The sequence below is a fragment of the Prionailurus bengalensis genome, chromosome B3, assembly GCF_016509475.1.
Source record: "Prionailurus bengalensis isolate Pbe53 chromosome B3, Fcat_Pben_1.1_paternal_pri, whole genome shotgun sequence".
Taxonomy (NCBI): Eukaryota; Metazoa; Chordata; class Mammalia; order Carnivora; family Felidae; genus Prionailurus; species Prionailurus bengalensis.
The window spans coordinates 102,612,259-102,637,652 of record NC_057355.1 but is presented as its reverse complement, the minus strand read 5'-3'; the positions used below and the strand labels follow the sequence as shown (position 1 = coordinate 102,637,652).

Here is a 25,394-nt window from a genome sequence, read left to right as displayed (position 1 = left end):
CCAGGCTGTAGACATGTGTTGAATGAGGAGCTCTTACAAGTGCTACAGTAGTTGAAAAAAAAAAGAAATCACAGAGCTGTAGTGGTTCAGGAATGATGACCTCATAAGGCAGCCTGAAATGGGGCTCTGATGGATGAGTGGGATTTTTGGAGGCGGGGAGACAGAAGGAACTTGGAGGAGGAGGGATAGTTTGAGTTTAAGGCATACATGAGGGAAAAAGAAAATCACAGCCATCACTTTGGCTGAAACAGGGTTCATGCAGAATAGTGAGAAATGTGGCTGCCAAATTAGGTTAGAGTGAAGGATTTCAACCTCATCAGATTCCAGGCCCCTTTTATAATCTTGTAATGAAAATCACAGGTAATCTTGCCTAATCTACATATAATTCTAGGAAATCAATGTTATGGCCTAGAAATGATATAAAAAAGAAATAAAAGAAAAATAATTTATAATGGTGTAACATACACTATAATACGTACACTTTCAGGCATGAGGTCTCTAAAAGACGTAATGAAGTGGTCAGATCCTTGCCTCTATACTACAATCACTATGCAAAGCTACACATGCACTTATATGCCAACTACAAACCACAAGTGATGGTGCCAACGTGGGAAGCAATACTTGGGAAAGTCTCAAAGAAAACAGAATACGCACTGCCATCTACTTAAACTGTGCAAAAAAGATCTTTTTCATCCAAAGTTGGTTGTAGGCTCTGATAATTATCAACAGGGCTTTTCACGTCTCTGTTGCCCGGTGGACATTTGAATGTCGAGGGGGATGTGGGGCAATTCTCCGGGGTGGGCAATTGCCCTATGCTTTGCAGGATTTCTAGCATCACTGGCCTCGTCCATTAAATGCCAGTAGCAAACTGTCCTGTAATGCTGTGAAAACAGCAGCATCCCACAAATTTCTAAAGTACTCCCTAGAAGCCACAACCACCCTTGCTGAGAACCACTGGGATAGAATCAGCATTTCTTGCTGGTGGTACCACTGGCATTCTGGGCAGGACAACCTCTCCATGGGCATGGCTGTCTCCTCCATTGTAGGATGTTGGGTATCTTACCCACAGGTGCTAAAATCCAGTCGTGGCGATAACCAAAAAACAGTCCCTCATCCATCCTCTCTGGGGTGCAACCCCTCTGCCTTTAAGAGATGCTAATTGAGATCTCAGAAGATTTGAATGACAAGCTATTCAACTGAGTGAAAGAGATACATCTAAGATGCACTTGTCAAAGAAATTAAGTTCAGAATCATATGAACAGAAAATGAAAACGATAATAAAAAGTATCTGTGAGCCCTTATTAACATTTGACTATCTCTCAACCCCTAAGGTAGCCTTTGGCTACTTTTGGAAGGAGTTAGCTACTGCAAAACATGTTACCTGGGAGTCTAGGAAACACAACATCCAAGAGTTGACCACATTTGGGTTTTCATGCCATTCAAGTGGGAAGGTCAACTTGGAGTGAGGCATGAAAAGAATGTAATGTTACTCCTTTGAGAGACTCAGCACAACGGACAGAGTGGCCCCGACACAACTTAGAGAGGAGGGGGGAGGACCCAAAGACCCTTATGAGGAAGAAAAGGGAAGATAAGCCTGCCTTATCAGTGTCTATCCACCTTTTACAACCCAGGCCCTTTTAAAATAGACATTTTCAAGAACTCTGTCTCCTTAACCTGCTTTACTTTTCTTCATAGCACATATCACCACCCACAGTGCCAACCACACCACAGGTAAGGAAATATTCAGTGAAATAATTTATCCAACAAATATTTATTGCATGCCTGCAATATGTGATGTTCTCTTTCTGATGCTGGGGGAAAGCAGTCAACAAAATGAACAACACCCTTCTTTCATGGACTTTACATTCTAGTGTGGGGTTCAGATGACAAACATATATAATGTAATACATTGTACACTGATGAACATCATGCATAAAATAAATTAGGGTAAGGGGTTTAGAGAGCGTGGTCAAAAAGGCTTCTCTGAGGAGAATATGAGGACCTGAAGTACATGAAGTGATCCGTGCAGACATCTAGGAAAAGAGCAACCAAAGGGAATTCCTGTCTTACTTGAAAACTAATGTTAAGATATGTTATGATTAAGGGGCACCTGGGTGGCTCAGCTGGTTAAGCATCTGACTCTTGATTTGGGCTCAGGTCATGATCTCACAGTTCGTGGGACTGAGCTCCAGTTGTGCTCTGTTCTGACAGCACTGAGCCTGCTTGGGATTCTCTCTCCCTCTCTCTCTGCCCCTCCCCCACTCACACTCATGCTCTCTCAAAATAAACAAATTTTAAAAAAGAAAAACATATATCATAGCTAAAATATCAAAGGAATGGACTGTGCTTTCAAATCAAGGAAGAGGCTATGCCTTGTATACAGCTGTATGTTCAACTTGTTTTTCAATGTTTACTTACTTTTGAGAGAGAGACAGAGACAGAGAGACAGAGCATGAGTGGGGGAGGGGCAGAGAGAGAGGGAGACAAAGAATCTGAAGCAGGCTCCAGGCTCCCAGCAGTCAGCAGAGAGCCCGACACGGGGCTTAAAGTCATGAACCTCGAGACCATGACCTGAGTTGATGTCTGACACTTAACCGACTGAGCCATCCAGGCACCCCAGAACAAACTCTAAAATGAGAACTTTCTAGGATAAAAGTACTAATTCGAGCTCTTCAACATACTGTTCAAAAAGACAATGCAAATACAGAAATGTCTTGATTCTTAATATATAAGCTGTATACGTTTTAATAACTTAAAACCTTCCTGAGAGGATTAAAGTAAAACCGAGCAGTTACCTCTTCTTTCCTTCTGGAAAAGTAAATGACACCACAAAGAGGGAGACAAACTTTGCATAGAAATATCACTTGCTCTCAAAAGTCGTTTTCCTACCAATAGACTGCATCAAAATTTAACACACCTCAACATGGTCACATTATAAAAAATGTTAAGAAAAAAACCCATATATATAATAAAGAGTGCTCATAAATTAGAAAGTAAAAACAAATGTGCTAATGGAAAAGGGACACAGAGAATAAAAACCACAACTGTACCATAAATATAGGAAAAAGTATCATCAAAGAAAGGCACCTGAAAATAATAAGAGCCTATCAAAAAGATGTGTTTTGGGGACACCTGGGTGGCTCAGTCAGGTGAACATTCAACTTCAGCTCAGGTCATGATCTCGTGGTTCATGAGTTTGAGCCCTGCATCTGGTTCTGTACTGACAGCTCAGGGTCTGGAGCCTTCTTCAGAGTCTGTGTCTCCCTCTCTCTCTGCCCCCCGCCCATGCTCTGCCTCTCTCTCTCTCAAATAAATAAACATTAAAAAATTTTTTTAAAGATGTCTTTTGTTTGTTTTTAATAATAGCTATAGTAGAAAAAAACGTACAGCAAGTCAATACTTAAATGTTCACGGGAACATTCACTGGGTGAAACTTTCAGAAGGACAACATGGCTAACACACTGTATGCAAAATTTTAAGAATGTGTGACCCAGAAACTGCATTTACAGGCATAGATTCAAAGTAATAACCACGCTGTAAAGGATGGTTATCACAGCATTGCAAACAACTGGAAAAAACCTAAATGACCATGTAAGGCACAACCATACCATGAAATGCTATACAGTCACTAAAAACATTGCTGTAAAACAATTCATGGCAACGCAGTAATATACAAATGACATATTCAGTTTAAAAAGGCAGTTTAAATATATTTTTTCACAGAACAGCATATAAACACATATATACTACTACAATATGTTCATATGGCCCTTATTCTGTGTATGTGTGTAAACAAATTTATTCATGTATTTGTGGTAGGAAAGAACACTATAAATTCAATAAAAGGAGAAACAGAATCATAGGTGCTATTTATGTGATTTTCTCCCTTTTTCAATTTTTCTATCATAGAAATGCAATTCTTCTAAGAATGCTGTCTTTTTAAAAACCCATCTACCCAATTTGCTAGGACCTGATTTGCACAATTTGATAAATCTTTTCAGACACAGAAGAAAATATACTTAATAAAATAGACTTCTCAGTAATAGCTTTTGTGTCAAATTCCATCTCATCCATTTAATGCTTCTAATTCTTTATATTATAATCTGATCTAGTATAAACTTAGCTTGGAACATTTATTTTAATCAGAAAACATGTTAACAATTGTGTTGCCAAGCAATTGGGTAAAGGGCAGTAACTGAAAGATCTTCTATTTCAAGTAATTAAATCATATTGAAAGTTAAATAATAACCCAAATATAATTATCCAGTTCATTCCATCAAACAAATTTTACTTTGAGCGCCTACTAGGTGCTAAGCACTGTACTGATCATTCATGTGACAGAGCCTTCTTCGGTGCTTTGGAACCTAGATAAAAGAAAATTCAAGTCTAGAGGGTTAATCTGAACAGTTGCCCTTAAGCCTAAAGCCCAGTAGAACAGTTCCTCTGGTAAAAATTCCTCTGCTGCATAAAGACCCTGGATGTTTTATCCCTCAGCTGCTATGTCTTATTGTAGGCTTTCCAACTCCCGCACATGTAAGACACCCCACCCTAAACCCAAACCTCAACACTGAAACATAATTTGCCAAAAATGAAGTCAGTCTAGCACTTAATCACAATTCCAATGGTAAAATAATGCAGTGCTTTATTTGAATCGCATTTCAGTGAAAGCAGGCCAACTGAAGCCACCTGTTACTTGCATAGACCCCTCTTTTAGCAGCTCAACAACAAAATACTATAAATATTCATTCTTTATGAAATTGCTTAAAGGTCACTTTGAAGGGGAAGGTTATCAATGGGACAGCTGGCAATAAAGTAGCTGTATTTAAAGACTCCACACCTGCATTTTAGAAGGCACTGGTAATTGAGAACATTGTAATGCACTATTACTACATCAGTGGGGAAAATTAATGGAAAATATTACGAAGTGTAGAATTCCTAAGACCATTATATTCGATAATTTAACTGTGAACAGCATAATCATTTAAATGCTATAAAATACCATTTGTCTGAACAGTGTGCACATCTTTTCAAAAAGTTCACTGAATAATATCAGTGTTACAAATAACCTCCTTAACCTGCTGCAGCAACAGCCTAGATTTCCAACAGCTGTCAAAATAGATTCCAGTATCCATTCTACTCAAGTGTGTTAGGAGAAGATCTTAAAACTGTCAGGAGTGTCAGGATGTGGGTAACTTAGTATAAAATGTAACCCAGCTGACTCCACCAACTATAGAGAAATGGAGAAAGCTCCAAGCAGCTCAAAGAGAAAAAGATCAATCAAAGAGAGAAGGACATGGAGATCATGTCCAAGAACAGGTAAAGTCCCAGCTCCATGCTCAGACACAAGGGGTTTTATCTAATAGGAGCTATAGAACAGAATTCTGAAAAGACACGTCACTCATTCCCCATAACAGAGGAACACGTCCCAGGTGTCACTCACTCTGCTGTTACTAGGGACACTTGCTGGTTCAGGGAAGAGTTGCCAGATATGGCATATAAAAATACAGGACCTCGGGATGCCTGGGTGGCTCAGACGGTTGAGCATCCGACTTCGGCTCAGGTCGTGATCTCACAGTCCGTGAGTTCAAGCCCCGCATCGGGCTCTGTGCTGACAGCTCAGAGCCTGGAGCCTGCCTCAGATTCTGTGTCTCCCTCTCTCTCTGCCCCTCCCCCACTCACGCTCTGTCTCCGTCTCTCCAAAATGAATAAACATTAAAAAAGAATTAAAAAAAAAAATACAGGACCTCCAGTCAACTTTGAGTTGCAGATTCACCACAAACAGTTTTTTAGCACTGTAAGTGATATAAGTATGCCCCCATTATTCAATTCAAAGTTAACTAGACATCCTGTATTTTATCTGGCAGCTTAAACAAAGATGATAAAACACAGGCCCTTCCCTCCCGGAGCCAATGTTCTAGTGCAGGATATTGATATAAATAGGTAAACATTTTTGGGGCGCCTGGGTGGCTCAGTGCATTGAGCATCCGACTTTGGCTCTGGACATGATCTCATGGTTCCTGAGTCCAAGCCCTGCGTCGGGCTCTGTGCTATCAGCTCAGAGCCTGGAGCCTGCTTCGGATTCTGTGTCTCCCTCTCTCTCTGCCCCTCCCCAGCTTGTGCTCTGTCTGTCTCTCTCTCTCTCTCAAAATAAAGAAACACAAAAAAAAAATTTTAAAGATAAACATTTTGAACTTTTTATTTTTTATTTTTTTTTATTTTAAAAAAAAAATTTTTTTTTCAACGTGTTTTTATTTTTGGGACAGAGAGAGACAGAGAATGAACGGGGGAGGGGCAGAGAGAGAGGGAGGCACAGAGTCGGAAACAGGCTCCGGGCTCCGAGCCATCAGCCCAGAGCCTGACGTGGGGCTCGAACTCACGGACCGCGAGATCATGACCTGGCTGAAGTCGGACGCTTAACCGACTGCGCCACCCAGGCGCCCCAGATCTTTTTATTTTTAAAAATGTACCCTCACATACATTTCACCAAGATTCACTAATTCTTAACTTTTGTCACCTTATGTATAACCGTTTGAGAGTAAGTTGCAGACATCATGTTCCTTTATCCCAAAAGACTTCAGTATGCATCTCCTAAAAATAAGGACATCTTCCGATGTGACCAAGGTTTAATTACATTAAGGAAATTTAAAAATTATATAATATTATCCCCTATAATGGATATAGTCCACATTTAAGTTTCACCAATTGTCCCACTATCATTTATGGCAATGTTTTTCCCCCCCCAATCTGGGCTCCAATCCAGAACCCCTTGTTGCACTTAGATCTAAGACACCTCTCTGTAGTTTCCTTTACTCTGGAACAGTTCCTCAGCTAACATGAGAATTGCAATCCAGCATGCTGAGTGTTGAGCTGGAGGTGTGTAGAGAGGGTGTGGGAGCACCAGGGATCCTGGGGCACCTCCTTCTCTGCCTTCACACACCCATATCCGCTCTATCCAAGGGCCGAACAACAGCTGATGAACACTGCCGCTTTAACTCTTGAGGAGCTCAACAAAATACCCAAGCATTTCCTTTTTTAATTCTGGGAGTCTCGCCATCTCTCTCCATGAGAAGTGGGAGAGTCTTAAAGAAAACCAGCAACAGCGATTCACATCCACATTCTTTCTGCCTAAAATACCATGCATGCATCATAGACGGACCACAATTATTTCTACATAACCCACCCACAGCATAATAGCAGAATCACACAAGAGGTTCAAGTTTGACCTTACAGCTCACAATTTCAATATTTTAACTATGCTCAGACCATCGGCAAGTACCACAATAATCTGGAAAATTTGCTAACGCAGCTCATTCTGCCACAGAAAGGAAATGTGAGAATAGGGAGGTTTTGTTAAAAACAAACGACAAGAAACCATTCTTCTTTTCCAACTAACACTTGTTCAGCGACAGGTAAAGGCGGAAGCAATATTAAAGAATAAAAAGCAAAGCATAATTATTTTCTTGTTTAGCTGAGGTATACAAAAATATGCAAAGATTTCCTACTAAATGGTTTTAAGTTGGACAGTAACTTTTATGAATAATAATTAATAAAAAAATGGGACACTTGGGTGGCTCAGTCAGTTAGGCGTCCGACTTCGGCTCAGGTCGTTATCTCACGGTTCATGGGTTCAAGCTCCGTGTCAGATTCCATGCTGACAGCCTGGACCCTGGAACCTTCCTCAGATTCTGTGTCTACCTCTCTCTCTACCCCTCCCTTGCTCACACACTGTGTGTCTCTCTCTCAAAAATAAATAAACAAAAAATCTTAAAATCTTATAAGCTAAGAAGTACTATAAGCCTGCTTTGGGGGCGCCTGGGTGGTTCAGTCAATTAAGCATCCGACTTCAGCTCAGGTCATGATCTCACGGTTCGTGAGTCCAAGCCCCGCATCAGGCTCCGTGCTGACAGCTCAGAGCCTGGAGCCTGCTTTGGATTCTGTGTCTCCCTCTCTCTCTCTCTCTCTCTGCCCCTCTCCCACTCAGTCTCTGTCTCTCTCTCAAAAATAAACATTAAAAAAATTTTAAAAATATTAGTAATAAAACTAAAAAAAAAAAACGCACCCTAAATCTTAATCATCACAAATCTGTAAAGGATCCAGAAGTGCCAGTTTCTGCACAGAATCCCTATGGCATGCTTTCAGTGACTCCATGAACACTCATACTGTAATATCTACAGGCAGCAGGATGGTGGTGACAACACAGCATCTTGGGTAGCTTTCCCCGAAAGACATTCTTTAGCACCGACATCTAAGTCCTTCATACCCGAAGAGAGAGCACCCAACGATCTCATCAGTTAAAAGGATGAAAGTGGACACAAATGGAACTTTGACAAGTTACAGTCAGGCCAGGCTGTGGGGACTGTGGGCCACACAGCTCCAAGTCCTGACTGAATCATCAGATACAGCCCTTTTTCCAGACCCAGAGGTGGCCAGTGTTCCATCAAGAGGATCCTGTGCTTAACTTCAGCTCTTGCTAATTGGCAAAACCTCTGAAAAAAAAAGCCATGCTTATCTTTTCTTAGACCTTTTAAACACTGACATTCCTGAATTTTTTACCCCACTGTTTCAGTTAGTCCTTTGAGAATAATGTTACCCCGCACTGTATAACATGATGTGGTTTACAAAGTATTATACGCATATATAATCCCATTTCATCCTGGTAATATCCCTGTGACTTTCAGAGGGGTAACTCCATTCACAGATGAGAAAACTGAGTCTCAGAGTTTGAATAATTTTTATAAGGTGACACAATTCTCTTATGAACTTTGTTTTATGTTTATTTTTGAGAGAGAGAGAGAGAGTGAGCAGGGGAGGGGCAGAGAGAGAGGGAGACACAGAATCTGAAGTAAGGTCCGGGCTCTGAGCTATCAGCACAGATCCTGATGCGGGGCTCAAACTCATGAGCTGTGAGATCACGACCTGAGCCGAGGTCAGAGGCTCACATGACTGAGCCACCCAGGGGCCCCTAAGGTGACACACTTCTAAGTAAGGATAGCAAGACCCCAACCCAGGGCTTCTGTAAGGGATTGAAACATCACAGCATCTATTTCTCTCATCTTCTCTGGCCCTTTATCACATACCTCTTGATAACAGCACTAGGATTATCATCTTGTCCTATTTTATTTATTAAATCTTTTTGCAGTTAGGTTTTTCTCACAACCAAGTTGTAAACCCTTTGTGGACTAATGGACTATGAGTTAAATTTTTTGTACTCATTCATCCATTCTTTCAATAAAGACATACCAAGACCACCTATGTGCCATGCACATTATTAGGTGCTAGAGGAGGAAAGTGACTAAGCCAAAGGCTACTCGAAGGTGGATGATGACAAGACCCCATGACTTATGCTGTAAAGAAAGTACCTGCAGGGTGCCAGCGACCCCTAAGGGGTCAACAGACACCCTCAGGAGGAGTCATGCTTGGTCAACTACATCACCATGTGAAGGAACTGCTTAACCAACCAGTGAACGATATCCCCTCATAGGCAAGGGGGCAGCCATAAGCAACACCTAGTTCTCTGCTGGGATTTCGAATGATTCCAGAGTGGCCCAGGCAGAGTCCCCATAAAGCAAGAGGACATTATGGAACTGTGATCATGCTAAAACAAAGCCAAACCTTTCTATGCCATAACTCTCTGGAGTTTCAAAATATGAATGCCAATCATCTTCCAATAAAAACGAATCTTGCTTTGTGGTGACTAAAGAAACAACAAAGAGAGGGGGCTAGAAGTGACTTTGAGGAGACCAACTTGTTCTTTGACCTCAGGTAAATAGAGCATCAAATAGGGGCGCCTGGGTGGCTCAGTCGGTTAACTCTTGATTTCGGCTCAGGTCATGATCTTGCAGTTCTTGGAGCCACATCAGGCTCCACACTGACAGTGTGGAGCCTGCTTAGGATTCTCTTTCTCTCCCTCTCTCTCTGCCCCTCCTGTGCTCTCTAAATAAATAAATAAAGCATCAAATAGTAGTCAAATGTGGTGACTGTGGCAGCCGTGGGCAAGTGGCACAATACCAAGGTCTGGGTCATACACAGACGGCCAGAAAGTGACTGACTGTAACACCAGACCTTCCCCATCAGCAGGTACCCTCAGCTGACCTCGGTCATCCCAAATCTTCAACAGAGGGGCTGGCATAGATAAAGTCTCTCCCAACTCCTGAATTGTATGCTGTTTAGACAATGAAATAAGCAGGATTCACTTTTACACCAACTAAAACATAGGTTTTCCTAAAGTAATCTTCAGAAATTTTCCACCATTTACAAACAATGGGAGAGCTTGTTTTAATTTACAGCACTCAAGTTGGTGCTTTGCCCAATTCCAGATCCTAAGGAGATCCTGACCCAGCTCATCAATTGCTAGTTTGTCAACGTCAAGGATGCCATGAGCTATTAGATAACACATTCCTCATTCTTTCCTCTCGGCAGCTTGCAGAGCCTGTTGCCTTCCCCAAGTCCTGCCTGTTCATGCACAGGCGGCAGAAGTCTCTGTTCCAGGAGTCTTCCTTACAGGAAGGGAAATGTCTGAATCAATGCTTTTCACTAATTTAAAAAAAAAAAAAAAAAGCCAATGGGAACAAGAAGGCAAGCCACATCAAGGTACATAGGATTAAAATGGACAAACTGAAAAGAATTATTCCAAGATTAGATTGATAAAATGTTAGAGTGAAACATATTAAAATTATCACTAAATATCCTTAAGTACTTTTCATTTAAACGCCAACGTTTTTATTTACCTAAGAACTGGACGAGACCTGCAGCATTCAGGTGGTGGTGAGGGTTCAACATGGGTTTTTGGATCAGAAATACCTGGGGTTCCTGGGTGGCTCAGGCAGTTAAGCATCTGACTCCTGGTTTTGGTTCAGGTCAAGATCTCACGGTTTCTTGAGTTCAAGCCTGGAGTAGGGCTCTGCACTGGCAGTACAGAGCCTCCTTGGGATTCTCTCTCTCCCTCTCTCTATGCCACTCCCTCACTCACACTGTTTCTGTCCCTCTCAAAATAAATAAACTTAAAAAAAAAAAAAAAAAGAACACCTCAGACACCTTAGTACATTTCCAATTGCTTTTGACTGAAGCTTCCTTATCTGTAACACGGAGATAATATCTACTTTGTGGATTTACGTAATTTTGAAACCAGTTAATTGGCACTTACTCCGTGCTAAACTCTGGATAATAAGCACATTATCTAATTACTGCGATATACTGTATTTAATTTTCACAACCATTAGTTCTGCTTCTCTGTATTATTCGTCTATTCAATAACTGGAGATAGCAGTTGTGTGTATGTGTAGCTATCTGCATAGTGTCTGACACATAGAAAGTGCTTTTTAAAAAAAAGAAAGAAAAGGTAGCTATCACCGTACAAAGAATATGTCATATGGTCACTTTTAGAACTACGCGGAGAAAACAGAGATTTGGAGATAGAGACTGCAATTACGAGTTACCTTTGTTAATAAATGACTGACATACTCGGGGCTTGTGTGATCAAAAACAAAAACAAAAACAAGATCCAATTCAGTTCATTACAACTTTTCTCGAACAGGGTAGCCTTACTCATCATGGTGACCTAGCCCCACCCCACTGCCTACTTCAAAAAGGAACAGAAAATCACTCCATATATTTCTTATATAAAAAGCCACAAATCTGTGGCACAAACAGGTCAAGAAGTATAGAAGAAATACACTGGAAAGAATTTGAAGAAGATTTTTATTTGGGGGTGCCTGGGTGGCTCTGTCTGTTGAGCATCCGATTCTTGATTTCAGCTCAGGACATGATCCCAGGGTTGTGAGATCGAGCCCCACCTCTCTCTCTTATTCTGCCCCTCTCCCCTGCTTATGCTCTCTCTCTGTCTCAAAAAAAAAAAGAAAAAAGAAAGAAAGAAAAAGAAAGACCACCCTTACTCATACAGTTATTCATTCACTCATACTGTCTCTCTCTCTTTTTCTCCTCTGGTCCCAGCAGCTTTGTTTTCTTACCTTTATTCCTGACTCACATAAGCCATTGACTCTTAAGGTTAGAAGGCACTTTGGAGGTCATCCAAGAGGTCACAGTCTCTTTTTTTAAAGAAACCCACTGAGTCCCTACAGTGGAGAAGCACGCAGAATAGTTTGGAAGTCAGATCGCCTATTTCCTCCCTAACCAATGGAATGACAGTCCCTATCTCATTCCATAGTGTTGTCAGGAGGAATAAATGAGATAATGTATACAAAGGTTTCAGTAATGTGCCTGGCACAGAGCAGGCGCTCAATACATAGGAGCCAGTCTTATTTAGAAGCACTATTTCATGCCCTGCACTGTTCTGAATGCTCACCCACCTCTGGGGGAAGCCAAGCCATAGCCTCCTACAGCAGCATGTGCCATTGTCTGGGAGCTCTCATCATTACAGAGTTTTGTTTACTTTAAGCTAAAGGATCTTCAGCTTCGATATATACTACCCTCCACATGGATACGGAATTAAAGCCCTCAACCGGAAGCCAGATTTTCAAGAAGCCAATGATAGTCGTCGCGTTCTCTGCCCAACTGTTTGTCCAGCCTCAGTGTTCGCCTCAGTGTTCCTCAAGGGCCCCACCATGCTCTTTCCTCTGGCCACATCCTGACCTGTCCATCTCCCTCCAAGTGTGTATCAGAACCACTCCCCCGACTCAGGGGACAGTCTGGCTGGCAGAGAAGACCTGCTTCTGAAGGCAATATTATTATATACTATAGTATGCATATAATGTATTATTAAAGGTTTAGTGGCTTTGGGGGCAACCACATCGTGTCATTATTCATTCTGAACTCTAAGTCTACTAAAAGCCAGAAGTCCTTTCCCTGCATGCTGCTACTGAACTGTGCCTCTTCCAACTGAGGTCTAGGGAAGACAAGTGTAGGGGCTATGCTTACTGTGATGTAATAGCCATCTTGTTACATTCAAATATTTTGGATCATGAATCTGTCATCGAGCCCCCAGCTATCCCTCTAGGTTCATCCATGGGTTTGACAGCTATACCTTCTCAGTCCGGCTTATACTGTAGTCCTTGCTGTGGCCACCGGCCTCAGACAGCAACCTGCTTCGGTTCTACCACTCCTCCCTAGCTTTCTGCCTTGGGGCTTCTCTGACAGCACATCGTGGGATGCTGAAAAAGGCTCAGCCCTCACACTGGTAGTGCAGGGACTCGATACCCTGGGGCAGCCCTTGACCAAGGGGAAAGGGGAGCCAGGGATAAATGCCACCTTGTCTATCCTTCCTGAGGTAGTCAGTATGGCTCCTCAGGGGGTCCCCACGAGACTGAGCCCAAGTTGTCCACGGCAGTGCCTAGCTAGATAACAGCATCTTGTGTTACCTTTCCGTTCTTCCATTTCTCTCCGCAGTCCCCTTTCCTGTCCCTGGGATGCGTGCCCCAAATAAACTACCTGCACACCAGCCCTTGCCTAGGGCTCTGCTTTCTTGGGGACCCCTGGCTGAGTCACATGTCAACACGAATAACGATGCAGAACATGTAGCTCCGAGTCAGGACACCCAAGTCCTCCCTTAAGGCTGACAGTGGCCGGAGCCAGGCCTGCCTGTCAAGTCACGGGAGCCACTCTAAGGCCACATAACTACACTCTGACCAGGCTTCCATGTCTCCATTTTATTCGGCAGGAAACAAGGAGATTTGTCAAAGGCTGTGCTAAAATTCAGATATGGGATGGCTACCAGAATTCTTGTGATCTTCCCAGAATACAGAGTTCTCTTGTATGCTATCTCTCTTCCTTTCCCATTCCCCCATCAAAAAGGAAATTACTTTAGTTTTGCAGGACCCATTCTTCCCATTCTTAGGAAAGCCAGACCATTTCCTACCTCCTCATCCAAACGCTGGCAAATCAAGTTTCAAATCCTCTTCTGGTATCTGGCACAACATTAGTGTTAACTTCACAGGTCCCTGCACAGAACCTACTTCCTCCCTCCTTTTTTCTTTTACAAACGGAGACAATGTTATTTACTGAGATTTCAATGATTCCCGTTCCTTTGTGGCTCTTCAGAAATTCAAAAGTGGTTCAGCATCGCCATTTCAGTCACACATTTCAATCACGTATCTGGTGCACATCCTCACACAGCTAGAAATGTACACGATGCTCTACATGTATTTATGCTGCACACAAGCACTTGAATTCTACAGACAGATCAGGCCGAGCTGCCTCAGAAATTCCGATGGTTGTGCTGTATGGGAGTGCACTGGGGAAGTAGGAAGAGATCTCTCCCATCCGGTTTCTGGAATTAACATTTCTGCTCTTTCCAGCTCAACTTTACAGCCCATAGCATCAGCAAAAAATGAATCTCTCCTGGAGCCTCATTTTCCATGGGACACTGATGATTAGAATGCCTAGAAATTCCAGCAGGGGCACCTCTAAAAAGCTCGGGGAAATGCTACAAACAGGGACCAACTCTGCCTTCTTCAAACCCAGCCTCATTTCGGGTCTGGGAGAGACAGTTTGAATGTCTCTGAGCCAGGGGAAGAAATCATAGTGCTTGCACACAGATAGATGATTTTCAAACTGCTATCCTTGGAGTTAGGTTCGGAGTGGGAAGCGGTAAGCGTAGCCACTTCCCATAAGCTTTCGTGTAAGTTTCCATTTGCGAACAAAAATCTTCTGATACACATCCATAAAACTTGAAAGCCAAGGCATCAATGACCTCAACATTACCTCCCACCTCTAATAAGTCTGTGATCTTTCTACTCAAAGAGTGCTCTGTGGCAGCAGCAGCTTAACCCAGGGGCTTATTAGAAATACTGACCTCCTGGGGCACCTGGGTGGCTCAGTCAGTTGAGCGTCTGACTTTGGCTCAGGTCATGATCTCACAGTTCGTGAGTTCAAGCCCCGTGTTGAGCTCTGTGCTGACAGCTCAGAACCTGGAGCCTGCTTTGGATTCTGTGTCTCCTCCTCTCTCTGCCCCTTCCCCACTCATGCTCTGTCTCTCTCTGTCTCTCAAAAATGAATAAACGTTAAAAAATTTTTTTTTGAAAAAAAAAGAAATACCGACCTCCTCAATCAGAGTTGTCAGCTTAACAAGATCCCCAAGTGATCTGTGAGCACATAATATTTTGAGAACTAGTGTAAGTCACTTTTGTCTCTTCCTGTATGTGTTCAAAATGCTTCTGCTGAACACTAGTTCCGATCAAAGTAACATATAAGAGTATCCTCCTGGGAGGAGCCAAGAGAACTAAGTCTTATGATGTTATGGATAATTTTAAGGATACAAATATTAGGTGAGTAGATGTTTCATGTCCCTACATTTAAATGTTAGAAATCACGGAAGTGTTTGGATTACTCCTTCCGTTCAAGAAATCACGCCTGATGAACAAAAGGCATCGTGTTCCACTATCTCTAACACACTCATACTCACCCTTCAAGGCCCAGGAAGCCTGCCCCTTCCATGGCTCATGCATGGAATCCCCCTACATGTGTGGTTTCCTTAATAAAACTCACATCGGAGATACTAAAAAGGCAAGAATTGGGTGAGCCTTAAAGCACTTGTTTCAAATGACACAGTCAAGTTAACTTCTTCCACTCATAATTTTTGGACTACCCGACCTATCCTGTTCCCTCCCTTTCGTTCAACTCCAGGCTTGTTCTCTCATGGGAGCCACAGCATGTAGTAACCCTTTCTGGTCTAACCATTATATTTGTTTTACCTCCACAACTCAAGCGTAAGCTCCTTGAGAAGAATCATTGCACCTACCTCACATTTTGACATGCACCCAGCAATCTGCTGGGGTAGCTGGTGAATTAACATGTGTTGAGGACCTTGGTCCCACAGTTCCTTACCTAATACTCCTTTCCAGATGCCATTTAATGGTATTGTTTATTGTGTAAAAGAAACCACTGAATCATTTGATTTTTTTTTTCCTAGTAAACCAAGACAAGGAAAACTGTATTAACATGTTGATATGTGGAGTGGGAACAAAACCCTACAACTAGCCTATGAGTCCCACGGAGTGACCTGCTCCTGCACAAAAGCAGGCCAGTTCATCCCAAACTCCACAATGGCTTTTGGAGTAGTAGCTTCCCTAGCCTTGACTAGCTAAACCCAGGGGGAAGGCTCCCATTCTGAAAGATGTGCCCTCTTTGGGAGAGTCCTGCCTCAGGCAGCTCCCACAGAAGCAAAAAATAGCTCAGAGGAGACATCGGATTCTGCATCGTAATCTATGTGACCCAGTGGAAGTCAGTAAGGCCTTGGAAGGAATGATTAGAAGGGACGGAAAGGAAGGAACTGGCCAAAAACTCAAAGCAATAATTCTATTTCAAAAAGAAAAAAAAGCACCACACCTTTCCTAGCAGATGAGTTATACAAGGCCCTTCGCTCATAGATGAAAACCTCCAAATTTCTCCTCAGGTCAAGGAAAAGAGGAATTTCGTCTTCTCTGGCATTGTCAGTTCTCTTTAGAATCGCACCTGTGCAGGGCACACTGGGAAGTCTCTGGCTACTTCTCAAGCCCTTTTGACACTCATTTCACCCAGCTTTGTTTATTTCAACATAAACAAACCAACTGGACTGCTGTTAAGTTTGTCTGCCTCTTACTTGCTTTGAGGGCACCTGTTTATAACACATACTCAGTCTCTGAAGCCCTACAGCACCCAAGCTAAACAAGCAAATCCAAGTTATTCACAACAGAGCGTACAAATGTATGTGACCTGCCGTCGGTTTGTCCAGAAAATTACAACACCCTAAGTGAAAAGTGCTTCAGATATAAAGTCCTTATACATTTCTCTCAACAAAATGACTTCTGCTTTTCACATTCACCAACTGAAGGGAAAAAGTGTTGACAAGTTACGTAGGAAAACTGGGCCAGGGTTGAATTTTTTTAGGACCCAACATGATAGAGAATAAAATTAAGCTGACATGCAGAAAACAGAGTGACATAGACTCCTATCTTTTCAGGGGGCCAATCATCTCCAATCTCTTCTTTTTTCTTTTAATTTTAGAGAGAAGGAGAGAGAGTGCAAGCGGGGGAGGGGGGCAGAGAGAGGGAGAGGAGAGAGAGACAGAGAGAGAGAGAGAGAGAGAAAACCTTAAGGAGGCTTCACGCTCAGCGTGGAGCCCGACGCGGGGCTCGATCCCACAACCCTGGGACCGTGATCTGAGCCGAAATCAAGAGTTGGCCGCTCAACCGACTGACCCTCCCAGGTGCCCCTCCAATCCCTTCTTGATAATCCTTTAAATAAAAAGAGTTCCTGTCATTTACAAAAACATTATTTATATAAATTCCACATTCATTTAGAGGCAACTCCACATTAAACAGAGGCAAATTTAAACATGGCGGATATAATAGGTCCTCACTGGATTATTAACAAGTAACTCTGGACAATAACAAGGCTTTATTAGCTCCATTTTACAGATGAGAAAACTGAGGCCCAGGAATCAACTGACCAGCGCACTGTGACTGATTTCAAAATCTATACTGCAAGAATCCTTTACAACATATGCCCTCCCATGCATATAAATAAATGGCCACCTGGACAAACCTTCCTTTCTTCTCCATATTAGTCGTTTCTTCTCCCCCACAGATCAATGCTGAGGTCAACAAAGCCGCCCTGAGATAATGATGTCACCAGGTGACCAAAATGGAAACCAAACCAAACTTTACCTCACTTCTCCCATTCTTGCCTTCTAGAGGATCATGCATATACTAGAAAGCACTTTCCCAAAAGTGTACAAATACACACACACAGCCCTTCCATCTTTTAGCTCGTTTCCTAAAAGCCTTCTTGGGTTTTCAATCATCTCTGCACGATTAGGTCCAAACACCTTAGCTGGCAAAATCCTACACACCCACAGCTCCTGTTTTAATTTCTGCCTTACTTAGAAGTCGGGATTCTACACTCTTTTAACCACTCAACTCACTATTTTCTGCACAGGCCCTCTCATAAGGCAACATTTTTATCAAAGCTATCCCTTCTGCCTGAAAAATGCCTTCATGCGTATTCTCTACAATCCTTTGTACATACTGAACCAACTCCTAATCACCCTTCAAAACTCAACTCAAACATATCTCCTCTTCAGTGAAGTCTTCTCTGACTCCCCAGGCAATTAACTGCTAGGTTTACAATGCTCCCAGAAGCCCTCCCTCCACTCCTTTTATTCCCATATCACTGCTTCAGCACCTATGATACCGTGTTAGTCATTTACTCAACACCAGGTATCTATGGACCAGGCACTGGAATATAGTATGTTACCTTTGTATTCCCACTGCATAACACAGGGGCAGGAAAGTAGCAGCCGGTCAGAAAATGAATGTTGAATGAGTAAGTGAAAGGCAGAACTACAAACAAGATCTTCTGCAGCAACATCAGGAAAAATCTCAATTCTTCTATTTTCCTTTTACTCCGTTTATGATCTAAAGGAGCAACTCAGGGTATGATACACCTACTCTATAGAAACCAAACACAGTAAAAATCGCAGAATCAACACCTTCACCCTCTAATGAGAGAAAACATGCCCACAAGTCCTTTCCCAATCTCCACAGTGAGTTTTGTCTCAAGCACCACCATTTCAGATCATCTTTTCTGTTGTATTTAATTATACGGAAAGCAACAATCTTTTTATCATTTACTTAATACAAACATACGCAACTGCCCCACAAAGTATGCACTGTTTTGTGAGTTAGTAAGTCTTTATGGATTCACTTGCACACCTCCATTTATTACACTGTTTCCACTGCAAAACATATTTCAAGTCCAAACGACAAAAGTCATGAATAAATAATGTCACACAACCTATTTTTCTTTAGGAAACTGCACGTAAAGAGAGTAGGTTCCATTTTGCCATTTTTATGTATCAAAGGACCTGTTAGCCCCAGAAACACTCATCTACAAACTGGGACTGGCCAGAGTTCTCAAGGTTAATCTGGACTGGAGGGCAATAATCTACAACTTGAGGGTTCTGGAAACCAGTCTCTACCTGGGAAGCTGACCATGAGCAGATCCCACTGACTAAATCTAGCGTGAAACACACACACACACACACACACACACACACACACACACACACAGTCTCAGGGAATGACTCAACCATTTTTTGTTTGTTTGTTTGTTTTGGATTTCAGATGACCATGAACCTGAGGCAAAGGATAAACCGTGAACCACTAAATTCTCAATAAATGCTAAATTTAAGAGAAGAAAAAGTTAGTATCAAAATACATCCCACGGATCTCAAACAAACCACATTTAATGTGAAAAATTATCTCTATTTAAAGTCAGTCCTGGAGAAAATAGAGCCAAGTTCATACTATGACTAATTACATTTTTTATTACACTGAGATCACGCCCCAGATATGAATTTGGTTCCCATTCACCAAGGTTTAAACTCTCAACACCAGAAAAAATATGTGCTTTTTAATTGATGATTACAAAGAAAAGTAAGTGATACATGATGATTTTGGTATAGGAAACCTCAGCCAGCCAATGAATGAGTCATTCCACACAGCCTAGTTTTCTGAATGGGTAAGAGCTTTACCAACCAAAACAGCCTTGGAGGTTAATTATCTTGACTGTCAATATTTTCAAAGTTTATGGCATATTTTCCTCTCTTCTCAAAGAGTGTATTCAAAAATGTATCCTTTTTGGTAGTTCACTCTCATTCATGGTAAATAGTAATTATTTACTTATTACAGAATAATGCCTGCAGAATCAATTGAGGGTTCCTACCCTAACATTCCCAAACCTTCAGGGCTTCTACTTCCAATTCTTGTGTCTAAAGTTATAATATTTCTGTCTCTTTCCTGGTTGTCAAGCTGTCAAGGGTCACCTCATTCTAAATGTGCTACCCCTAATACGCCATGGATCCTTTCTCACATTAAAAAAAATTGTTAGGGTTGTTATCTAAAATAAGAATAAGTATGTTCTGAGAAAGGGTCTGAAGTATTCTCCCATACTTGATGCCCTCTATTCCGGTTGCTGAGTGGACATTTTTGCCCCACTCGTTCTTGGCTAGGTTCCAGATATGTGAGAGAGCCATATTCCAGGCTTGGATATATGCTATGACCAATCTTGATTCTCTGTATGATCCCCATACTGCAGCAGTAAATTGAACCATCACACGACCTCACTAATGAATTTTTGTCCTGGCCACAGGACAAGTGCAAAGGTTTCAAAGAAAGCAAAATTTCTGGGTTGTAACATTAATTCAGAAACTGGAAAATGGTCCCTATCTTACATAATGGCTCTAGATTTTGTATACCTATGGCACTTAGCAGCAGGAACAGGTAGGTTTCCACAAATAAGTATAGCAAAATAAAATTTTTGAGGAAGAAGATTGCCAAATGACTTTTAAAAACACAGAAGTTCTTTTTTTTTTTTTTTTTTTTTTGGTCTATTAAATGACGAGACTTTTAAAGTAAGTGATTTCTTTCTACACCACACATTTAATGGCTTCACTTACTGAACTGCTACTACGTGGGGAAAAGTCTCCTTTAACCCAAAGGGCAAGAATGTTGCTCTAACATTTGAGTCACCTGAAGATTCATTATTTTAAACAGTCCCTTCAAGCACTGAAGTCAAGCATTCCACACAAATTACTGTTCTTAAATCCCCTGCAGTCTATAACACACGAAAGTTTACATAACCTTGTTTGTCAAACCCGAGAAAACAATATCAAGCAGGTGAACCAGACTACCCTGTCACATCAAGGACAGAAGTCAAGAGAGCAGATCATCAGTCTTCCTAGTTATGCTCCCACACCCTTAGGAAGGAGCCTGGCCCTTCAGCTATTTATAAATGTGTAACTGAACAGAAGGGGCCCTGCCCCTGCCACCCTTGTAACAGGGGGTGCTGTTTGGGCTCTTGCTGAATCCCACTGGGGCCTGTGTGATCTGTCTCAGTGCGGCCTTCCACACCTGGAGGCACAGGGACCTCTGGGTGCAGCCCTGTCTGGTCAGGAAAAGGGCTGTGAGGATTTCCCGGCTCACTTCCAGCCTCTGATTCTATATATGGAAACAACCCATCCAAGGGTTTTCAGCCTCATGAGCACCACACCAGGGAGGAGGAGTAAGGAGGAGGCCAGCTCTCCTCTTGCTGCCCTGACCGCACACTCACTTTAGTGTCTCCCAGGCCCTGCTGCCCTCAACTGGACCTTGTCATCAAATGGCAGCCCAGACCTCTGCTGAGTCTCGCAGGCTGGAGGCTTTAACACGGAACAGCTGGAAGAGGACCCTGCATTCTTTTCTCTGTGTAAACACTGGGGGCTCTGTTCACCCTCCTGCTGCAGCAGGAACTAAAGAATTTCCCCTATCCAAAATTACAACGGACCTTGCCCCTACCCCCCATCCTCACCCCACCTCCCCACCCCAGGATATAATTTCAGTCTGTCACCACCCATGCTAGCAAATAGAAAACTGCTGAACCTTTCCAGTACATTCATTTTCTATACTAGTGGAGAGGTCTGTAAATATGAAACGATTCTGTTATATTCAGTAAAGTTTTCCAACAAAAATATGAAGGACCCTGATTCATGCCTGCTCTCTACCGAAACCCTTTCTGTAAGACCGTTTCTACAAGATCCACATCGACACGACGAGGTCGTGATAAAGAAGTATAACCTCATAGTATACAAACTGCGAATGTAGCGTCACCTGCATATTAGTCTGAAGACAGAGCTCTGAAACTGGAATATCCATGGGGAAAAATGAATAATAAAATTGAATTTTCATGTATCCTTCATACAGCCTAATCAAAGCTTGGCTCTCTGAAGGGCAGCCCGGGTTTCTTCATGTGTTGCTGAAATCCAGAGAGCCACGTTGCCCAAAAGAAGAAGAAGGAAAAAAAAAAAAAAAGCCCAGAAAATCCAGACTCTACGTGACCTGACTTACTTATTTCCCAGGAAACTGCATGAGAGAAAAATCAATCATTCATGCTACCGTGGCTACCACACGGAATGGGCTGAAGGAGTTGACAGTGGGCAAAAAACCAAAGCGGCCAGCGGAGGTAAGTGGGCGCAGGGACTGGGGGGGGGGGGGGGGGCAGGGAAGGGTGACATGCCAAGGGCTCCGGCCCGCGCCCTCGGTGTACCCGCTGGGAGGCGGCCGGGGGCGGGGCCCAGGCCCGAGGCTGGGAAGCAGGAGGGGATGGAGGAAGGAGAAAGGGGGGAACAGGAGGGACAGCGGCGGCCGCGCACTTACCGGGGCTGTTGGCCTCGCCTTCGAGGACGTGCAGCTCGGCGCAGTCGGCCAGCGAGTGCTCCAGGCAGAGCTGGAGGAAACGGGCCTGGGTCTGGCTCACGCGCTTAAGCAGAGACAGCAGCGCAACAGTCTGCTCGCACTCGTTCCAGCCCTTAAACCAGCCCGCCAGCACCCCGACCTGGTCGCGAAACATCATGGTTAGGGGGCGGCCCTCGGTCTACGAAGCCCCCTCGGCGCCCCAGCCCGCCCCGCCCGCCCCAAAGTTTGGCGGAGCCGCAGCCCCGCGGCCGCCGGAGACGCGTTCCCGTTCCAAGGTGGCTCCGGTGCCCGGACGCTGCAGGTACTGCCTCGGCTCCTGCCTCTCTCGTCTGGTTTCAGTTATGTTCCGGTGGTTCTGGCTGATTTCCCCAGAGATGATGACAGACAGTAGCACGGAAATGTTTCTTTTTTAAAAAATAACGATTAAAAAAAAATTCCCCACAAGGCACACAAACTGAAAGAATGCTCTTTTTCCCCCCCTTTCGCAGCTCCGGGATGGTGATTTCCGGCGTCCCGGGGTCTCTTCCCCGCTGGGCGGCAGCTCGGACCCTTCACACCCGCATTCCCGAGCGGCGATCACCACTGGAAGGAGAGAAAGGCTGCAGTGAGACCTCGGCCAGCGAGGGAGCGCGCCCGGGAAACGAGCGCATCAGAGGGGGCGGGGGGGGGCGCCCCGCTGGGGGTTTGGTCCCCCCAAATTCAGGCCGCCCCCTCCGCACCCGGATGCGGGAGATGAGCTATTCCCGTTCCGGGAATGGCCAGAAGCCTCCTTCCCAGGTGCGGGAGTAGACCCCACGGCTTCCTGTTGCTGCCTCTGCGAACGGCTGGTGCTCCCTACACACGCCACCCGGGGTGGCCTCGAGGGCTGAGCCTGCAAACGCCAGCACCAGCAACAGATCTTCCTCGCGCGGAAAACTTGCAATGCGGCTGCGAAGGGGCGCGGGGGAGGGGGTGGGGGCTAATGCAAAACAGAGGCGGAGGCAGCGGCAGCCCGAGTTCCTTCCTCCTCCTCCTCCCCCTCCTCCCCCTCCTCCCCCTCCTCCTCCTCCTCCCACTCCTCCTCCTCCACCTCCTCCTTCTCTACCTCCCCCTCCTCCCACTCCTCCTCCTCCACCTCCCGGAGAAGCAGCCGAGCGGCTGCAGCTCCATCTACAGCAACAGCCAGCATCTCCGCCGCCAGGCGCCCCTCTGGATTTAGGCCGTGAGCAGCCGCGGCAGCAGCTCGAGACAAAAATAAACTCCCCACCCAAAGCTCCGTGCCCAGCGGGCGGAGGCGCAGCCCGAGCCCCGGCTCCCCCGCGCCGCGCCTCTCCAGCCCACCCGGGAGGTCTCCGAGGGCCTGCTTTGCCCTGAGCGATCAGATGTGTGCGTGCGTGTGCGTTTGTGTGTACGCGCGTGTGTGCTTTAGGCATTCTGCCCCGGCTGCCACCGCCTACGGGCGGGTCCGGCCAGCCCAGCGCCTCGCCCGCGCTTCCCAGGCCGAAGGCGGAACGGCTCCAGGCGCGCGCCGAGCGCGGAGACAGCCGGAGTCCGAAACACTGCTTCCCCCGGCGGGCAGGGCGGCTCCGCCGAGACTGCGGCTCAGCACCGCCCGCACACGCCCCCCAACGACCGCAAAGAAGAAAGTTCAGCTTCGGGGGCTCCCCCAGTCCTATCCCGGTCCGGTGGCGGCTGGCGGCGGAGAGAAGAGCCCAGCGGCCAACCCTCGAGGGGCCGCTCGCTGCCGGCACCCCGCTTCCCGCCTCCCAGAACTTCTCGAGTAGAGGGGGAAGTCTCTTAGGAGGAGAACCCAGTGACCGGCGGGTCCCCTGCCGCGGTCGGAAGGGTGGGGGCGCTCACCTCGGCGCGGCTCATCCCGGCGGCTCGGGGCCCCGTGCGCGGGTCGGGGGCCGAGGCGGCTCTCAGCGAGGGTCTGGGCGCCCGGAGCGCGGGCTGCGGGCCATGCCGTCGGGGCGGGCGGCGCTCAGAGAGTGCGGTGCTGCGAGTCCGGGCCGCCGCCGCCGCCGCTGCTGCCGCCTCCAGTGTCGGCTCGCGGAGGACTGAGCCGCCGAGCCGGAGCTCCCCACATGCTACTGATTAACATACACCATTACATCATGGGCTTGGCAGGGAGCGCCCGAGAGGGGGGAGAGGAACCCGGGCGGCGGCGGCGGCACGCGGGGGGAGTCGGGGGGAGGATCCCCGGACCCCGCGGGCGACGGGGGTGGGGGGGCGGATTCCTACGTGGGGACCAGAAAAGGGGAGGGGAGCGGAGAGGGAGGAGCCGGATGGCGCGGAGGGGTCGGGTTGGTAGAACCGCCCGGCGGAGGGAAGAAGTTTGGGGAAGGGGAGGGGTCCGAGTGAATTCCTCCCCCGCCGTCTGAGAGTTCTGGAGGGGTCGGGGCCCTCGAGTCGCCCGAACGCTGGCAGTAGACGACTAGGAGGGCGCTTGAGAGGGGGCGGTGCTGCCACCGGCTGCTCGTCCTTGGGAATGTGGTTCGCCGACTCGAGTGACCCCTGAGTCCTCCTGGGTCCCGGGGGTGGCAGATCTGTTTGCCCGGCGGGCGGTGGAGACGTGGGGTCCCTGCCGCGGGGGGCGTGGACGGGTTCCCGGGGTCTCCGAGGCCCAGGGGCGGTAAACTGAGCTGGGCGTGCCTGGGTGCCGGCCTCCTTCCTTGTGGCCCTTGTCCAAGGGGCCCGAGAAGTGCCTGGCCTAATCACCCCTCACCTGGCTCTGGCCTTGGCTGCCCTTTGCTCTCGTCGGCGGCCTCGCGGGCCACCCGGCCCCCCTCTTGGGCCTCTCTCTCCCCTCGGGAAGCCACCCGACCTCTGGGACCAGCCTGGGAGCTCTGCCTGAGTACTCTCGTGTGGAGTGGGAGAGGAGCGCCGCCCTGGGCGGCAGGAAGGCGAGCGAGGCCACCTGTCAGCGCGTCGGAGTCTCCAGGCTGGGCGGTTGACCTGGACCTGGGCAGTGCGCGAGGCAGAGGCCGTGTCTGGGTCAGTGTTCCACCGGCGCGGAAGAGAATAGCGGGGTGCGGCGGCCAGTGGAGCAGCCTAAGGTAGGCTAGAAAAGAGCCGCCGGGTATGGTCTCCAAAGTAGAGGGTTAGTAGTAGGGGTTAAAAATCCCCTGAAACCTGAACATCGCTGTACCTTCTTTTATGGTGAATATTCACGGGTGGACTTGATGGCCAAATCCGGGCTATCTCCGTGTTTTCAGTGAAACACTGAGCCCTTGAACACTTTCTCCAGCA

At 45.8% G+C, this 25,394-nt stretch overlaps 1 protein-coding gene across 4 annotated transcripts in view; it reads right to left on the bottom strand.

Annotated features, from left to right (window-relative positions):
• SAMD4A (sterile alpha motif domain containing 4A) overlaps positions 1 to 24,720 on the bottom strand; it is a 214,381-nt gene extending 189,661 nt beyond the window's left edge. For 2 of the 4 annotated variants that reach the window (XM_043556200.1, XM_043556202.1), the window contains exons 1-2: positions 22,883 to 23,087; positions 22,125 to 22,745 (exon numbers count right to left, since the gene is read on the bottom strand). In XM_043556200.1, coding sequence (XP_043412135.1) covers positions 22,125 to 22,320 — 196 coding nt within the window. In that variant the 5' untranslated portion in view covers positions 22,321 to 22,745; positions 22,883 to 23,087. Of the gene's footprint in view, positions 1 to 22,124; positions 22,746 to 22,882; positions 23,088 to 24,002 lie in introns of those variants that run through there. The other 2 variants (XM_043556199.1, XM_043556201.1) reach the window with 2 other exon arrangements.
• Between the last annotated feature and the right edge of the window lie 674 nt (positions 24,721 to 25,394).